The sequence below is a fragment of the Mastomys coucha genome, unplaced genomic scaffold (genome assembly GCF_008632895.1).
Source record: "Mastomys coucha isolate ucsf_1 unplaced genomic scaffold, UCSF_Mcou_1 pScaffold22, whole genome shotgun sequence".
Taxonomy (NCBI): Eukaryota; Metazoa; Chordata; class Mammalia; order Rodentia; family Muridae; genus Mastomys; species Mastomys coucha.
In genome coordinates, this window is record NW_022196905.1 from 262,378,514 (window position 1) to 262,384,546 (window position 6,033).

The 6,033-nt window shown below is 48.0% G+C and overlaps 1 protein-coding gene across 1 annotated transcript in view; it reads right to left on the minus strand.

Annotated features, from left to right (window-relative positions):
• Positions 1-380: 380 nt before the first annotated feature.
• Positions 381-6,033, minus strand: part of Ccsap (centriole, cilia and spindle associated protein) — a 17,801-nt gene continuing 12,148 nt past the window's right edge. Inside the window, exons 2-3 of the mRNA XM_031341759.1 lie at positions 4,052-4,317; positions 381-2,045 (exon numbers count right to left, since the gene is read on the minus strand). Of these exons, the coding sequence (XP_031197619.1) occupies positions 1,869-2,045; positions 4,052-4,317 (443 nt within the window). The 3' untranslated portion in view covers positions 381-1,868. The remainder of the gene's footprint in view (positions 2,046-4,051; positions 4,318-6,033) is intronic.

A 6,033-nucleotide genomic window follows, 5' to 3' on the forward strand; every position in this document is an offset into this window, starting at 1 on the left:
AAGAAGAAGAAGAAGAAGAAGAAGAAGAAGAAGAAGAAGAAGAAGAAGAAGAAGAAGAAGAGGAAGTAGAATTTGGTAAGGACAGCAGCAGGCCTGTGAGCACACCTCAGCCTGCACATCTACACATGTAGACAAAAGGACGCCCCGTCTGTTTTCTGAGCCAGTGTGAAGGCCGGGTCGGGGCCTGTGTCCCTCCCCACCTATCTTTCTGAGATTGTCAGGTGCAGCTTGATGATGCAGGGAATGCAAGCTTTCAAGGCATGGCTTTACAAAGAGTGAGTCCCAACAACCTGAGCTACTGTGCCAATCACCCTGATGATGCAACATTTGGGGACTATGTAGTCATCACAGTTATCACTAGCAAGTTGTATTTGGACAACATGTAGAGCTTACTCTTTAATTAAATATACACCTCAGAGGGAGGGCTCTGCACACAGGGACTGTACAAAACTAGGCAGGTATTTTAAAAGTTTTTTAAAAACACTCATAAATTCTTTAGTAGGCATTTTCAAAGCTTGATACAGTTTTCAGATGACATCGTGTGACAATCTCACATGGAATGAAAATCACTGCGTTCTAGAAATTATCATACTCAAAAACCCAAAGTAAAAAATACCATGGAAATGCTCAGCCACACGCCCAACACTGGGTTTTACCCAGCAAGCTCAGATGCTGAGTGGGTGCAGGCGAAAGATGTCCCTGTCTCTCAGGAAGAACACGGTGTTTATCCTTCTGGGAGTCTTCTGCAGGGTAGCCAAGGCACCCAGCTCATGGAAACATACGTTCTTTAAAACCCTTTTCTTTCTTTTAAACCCTGACGGTGGTTCCCTATTAAAGGAAGAACGTTACCATCAGGCCAGCACCTGCCCTATTCTCTACTGTATTCTCTTACAGTATGGCAGCAAAGATCACCTGGCCAGAGATCAAGCAGTCAGGTTTCCAACCTAGACTATCAGCACTGTGCCCGACGCTGTCACTAAGTTCTGTAAAAGAGAAAGCATAATGCAGGCAAGGACACACTAATGGTGTCTGCCAGTCCCATCCCCACAGGCCAAACAAACCAAGTTCATTAAATGTCACTGCAGGTTACATGTTCTTAGTATCTTCATCCGCTATCTCTCCCAGAAGAGAGGAATGGCGGTCAGACTTAAGCAGCTGCCTGCAGTTAAAGGAACGTCACTCAAATGAAATGTCATCATTGCTTTAAACATGCTCTGCATGTTGCTCACTGGAATGTACCAGAACTATTAAACTATGTAATAAATAAACGTCTAAGGGATGACTTAGGGAGAAAAGGTGACCCTTACTCTGGCCAGAAAATTCTTAAATATTACAGTCTGCATGAAGACGAATCTATCACATGTAATCGTTCCACAGCCCCTGAAGCTCTGGCTCATCAGGAACAGCCCGGATCTCCATGCCTGCTTTCCTGGGTGTCGGCTCCGTGCATGGCGAACTGCACGGTGAGTCCTAAACAGTGGACAGGAGGCCCTATCAACTGTGGAATGTGAAGCTGATCGGAAAGGGCAGCTCTGACTGGACTACAGGAGGGGTGGGTGGGAAGCGCCTAGAGCCGGTGAAAGGCACTCGGTGTGGGTATCTCCAAAGGTTAAAATCTTTAAAATAAAACTCTTACAAGAATATCAAGACTTGGGGACTTCATAAACAAGTCACCATCTATGGCTTCCATGGTCTGTCCCACTACTAAGGCAGGTGACCAACCATCATGAAAGCAAAACCATCTCTTGGAACTTCCTAAGGGGGGGCCTTGCAGGACCAGTCGGTTTCTTCCATTCGTGTGTGGTCTCAGTTGCCAGTTTTTGTTTTCCTTTTCTTGAATGAACACTCGAAAGAGGATGCCCCAGGATCTACGCCCTCGCTGAGTAGCACCGCATGTACTCTGTCAGCCACGGGTTCTCTGCAGATGACGGCTTTACCCTCTGGTTCTTTTCCACATCCACTGAGTGAGCCCGCTGCCTCTGGGCAGCCAGCTTCCTTTTCTCCACCTGTCTTCTATTCTTGGCTCGAAGTGCTGATTCATGAATCTACAGAAAGGTCAAAAATAAAGGTAGTAGCTAAGTGAGTTAGAGCTGATTTTTGTGAATATCTAACTAAAAGTCTGAGGATATCTAGCTAAAAATCTCAGTTCAGCCTAGCATACAAAGTCCTGGGTTCTATCCCCAGGCATAGTGGTACAAACCTGTAACCCCAGCACTCGGGAGGTAGAACCAAGAGGATCATACGTTCAAAGCCAGCCTTGGCTACATGGAAATCTCAGTGCCAGCCCGAGGTACATGAGACCCTGTCTCGTGTTACTTACTAGTCTGATCCCCTGATGTAAGGAGTCAGTGCCAGTCTGTGGCATCAACGCTTGCTTCACAGAGTAAACTGGCCCATTCCCAGCCCATCCCCAAAGACAGCAAAGCTGAGCAACAGAAAATTCAATTTACTATTGCAAAGTTTCCAGAACCCAGGCTGGGTGGCTCACAACTGTCTACAACTCTAGCCTCAGGGGATCTGATGCCTCTGGCCTCCAAGGGCACCTGCACTCACGTATGCAGACCCACATATGCACAGAACTAAAAACAAAAAATATTTTTTAAAAGATAAAAAGTTTATATAGAGGGCTGGAGAGAGGGCTCAGTGATTAAGAGTACTGACTGCTCTTCCAGAGGTCCTGAGTTCAATTCCCAGCAACCACATGGTGGCTCATAATCATCAGTAATAGGATCCGATACCCTCTTCTGGTGTGTCTGAAGACAGCTACAGTGTTGCTCATGTCCATAATAAATATATTTAAAAAAATAATATTTAGAAATGGTAACCACCTAATTTGCATCTAATCTAGGTCCAGCTTGGGAAAACTGCTGTTTTTAGGATTGATTGGTTTGTTTGTTTACTTATTTATTTATTCAGACAGGATCTTGCATGTAGCTCTGTCTGGCCTAGAACTCACTACATAGATAGGACTGGCTATAAACGTCAGGGAGCCTTCTGCTCTGCCTCCAAAGTACTGAGGTGATATGGGGTACCACCACACCAAGCTCTAGAAAACTGTGGGCACTCCTCCATGTTAAGCAGGTCAAAGAGTTAGTTATCCAGCATGCTTTAAAATACTGTACTAAAAATGTAGAGGACAACCAGGTGCAGGCACACAAGCCTGTTAAAATCCCTGAATTGGCAAGAGGATCAGGAGTTCAAGGTCATCCTCAGCTACATACTGAGTTTCAGGCCAGTTTGGGCTACATGAGATCCCCTCTCCCTCTCCCCCTCCTCCTCTTTCCCCTCTCCCCTCTCCAAGAGTGTGAATGCATGTGTGTGTGTGTGTGTGTGTGTGTGTGTGTGTGTGTGTGTGTAAAATGTCAAGGGAGTTTATCAGTTAAATTAGTCCCAGGAACTCGTGAGAATCCTGTTAACAGCTCCCTTGTCTCAGATTCCTCTTCAGATAAACAGCATCTGCCACCTACATGCTTCTCCGGGAACCTGCCTGGCATCACAGGGAAACCACATTTGCAGTTCCTCTTCCTGCCTGTTCTTAAGGGGTCCTCATGTCTAAATGTCTCAGGCCTTGAGAGAATGACAAACCAAGGCTGAGCCAGATGACTGGAGCTCAAGGGAAAAAAACACTATGGCTGACAAATAGGAAATCATCAAGCTGAATCTCATCAGAAGGGAAAACAGAAGTCCCCAGTAGACGCCAAACAGTCAGCTGGGTGGAGGAGAAAACCTTGGTTAAGGACCCCAGGTTACCAAAGCTGAGGGAAACTGATGCCTCTCCAGGGATAACTCCAGCTCCCACTGTGCTCCCATTATCCCTGTGGTCCAGACCACAGAACTCACACCACAACGGCTTCTGCCTCCTACCTTCCTCAGACCTTAGCCCTGGCTGTAGCCCCAGTCAACCAAAGTCTGCTCCATCTTTCTAGGACCAGAGCTCCCTTCTTTTGGCTTCCATGGACCCCCACATGACCCAAGGACCTCCCGTGGCTCCAAGCACCACAGCCATAGGAGAAGCGCCCCGAGGCAGCCCAGGGCCCCTCTCAAGGCACACCTCGTGCACAGAGGCCGACGCACAGACGTTGTGTGTCTTCTGGCTCCCCATGTCCATCTGTCTCTCTCCCCAGCCATAAAGAGCGAACGGGTGCTTGTTCTCTTTTATTTTGCTCATCGATCTTTGGGGGCTTCTGGTGGCTTTCTTACTTCCTCTGGCACATAAGGCACTAGGCTGTTGTCGAGGGCCGGGGCCACTGGGCGCCCTGTCAGTCTCTTTTGTCCTGTGTTCTTCTGTTTTCTCTTCTGTGTCCTTTTTTGGCGGTGCTTTTGAAAAAAGAGATGAGACGGGATGGAAAAACTTTAAATCAAGTTCATATATAATGACTTAAGTTGAAAAAATAATAAAAATTTTATCAGGTCAGGTGCACGTTTAACTTAACTCTACAGGTTTTACTTAAAGCCAGCTACAGAAACAAATTACCAACATTAAACCAAAACAATTCCAAAGTAACAGTGACGGCCATCCACAGGCGTCACTACACAAACGAGCATGTACGTAGCTGTGGCAGCTCCCGCCACAGGTCCCCGAGGGCTCCTCTATCAGATGCTCCCTTTGGGGACAGACTAGGCTGTGCTCTCTGGGCAGCTACTGAAGACTGGTTTCTACGTTACTCCCCAGAGTTAGACCCTTCTGCTTCCTCTCTGATGTGCCTTAAGGAAAACCTCCTTATCTGTGCCTTACAAGGAGGTGGTTGTCCAACTGAGTCCAAGGGCTCTTGTCACACAACAGGACGTGGTCACCACAGCCACCCAAGCATCCCTTTACAGCATCCTCAGAGACACTGAAACAGGAGTGACCTCATGAGCCAGGGCCACAGTGGCAGGCTTGGGGAGGTAATATCCTCGCAGGCTCATGAGTTTGAACACCTGACCCCTGCTAGGAGTGCTCCTTTAGGAGGCTGAGGAATCTCTGGGAGGTGGAGTCTTGATAGAAGAGGTGAGTCACCGCAGAATGAGTATTATGGGTTGTAGCCTAATCCCAGCTTTGACCTGATTTCTGTTTCTGGAACCATCGAGCTATAAGCAAGCAAGCAAGCAACCTCGCCCTAGCTGCCTCAAACCCTGCCGGACCTCCCCCATCATGATGGCGCATACCCTTCCCAAGGATGGAGACCCTTCCTCCCTTTAGCTGTTTCAGTGATGAGAGAGGAAACTGACGTGTATGGTGGGAGGGGGTGATGGATGATGTCAGCAGACCTGGGAGTGAAGGGTAGTGTGGGTTTGGAGGGGGGGTAGTGTGGTTGCCCAACCTGAGGTAAACATCAGGTATTTAAGAACATCCCAGAATGTCTCGATTTCCCTTACCTACCTTATGACATTTTAATACCACCATCCTTTATAAGACATGATTTTTGCATAAATCCTTCCTGGGCCTGTTTCCTTCCCTCCTACACACACACTGGAATATGAGCTCCGTGTGAGTCACCCACTGCTCAAGCATTACATACATACCCTCCTCCTCCTCCATCAGCTGCTGCAGAGCTTGGTTCTTCTTGACTACACAGACTTTTGGAACAAAGCTGGGGCCCCTCAGAGAACAGCCCCTCAGCCTTGATGCCCTTGGCTGAGCATCTGTTTCATATGCCTTTACAGGAGAGTGTTCCCTGTGTGGGCGATCCAGACGGCTTGCCTGATTGTAGGAAACCTTCACTTAGCTTAGCTTCGGCCTGAGCTCTAACAACCCATTCATTCTACTGAGCATCTTGAGTATCAGGACACAAGCCACACCTGGGGTCTAGCACCTACACCTTAGGCCAGACTGCAATTCCAGCAGGGGAGCTTCCCAGGGTGAAGGAGCACCAGGTTCCACTTACTCACTGCCTGAGTACTGCACGTTGTACCCTTACCTCAATATAGGATGAGAAAAAGAGGGAAGCTGGAAGTCAAAGCAAAGAAGGCCTGGCAGTAGCCAGGCGGTGGTGGCGCACGCCTTTAATCCCAGCACTTGGGAGGCAGAGCCAGGCGGATTTCTGAGTTCGA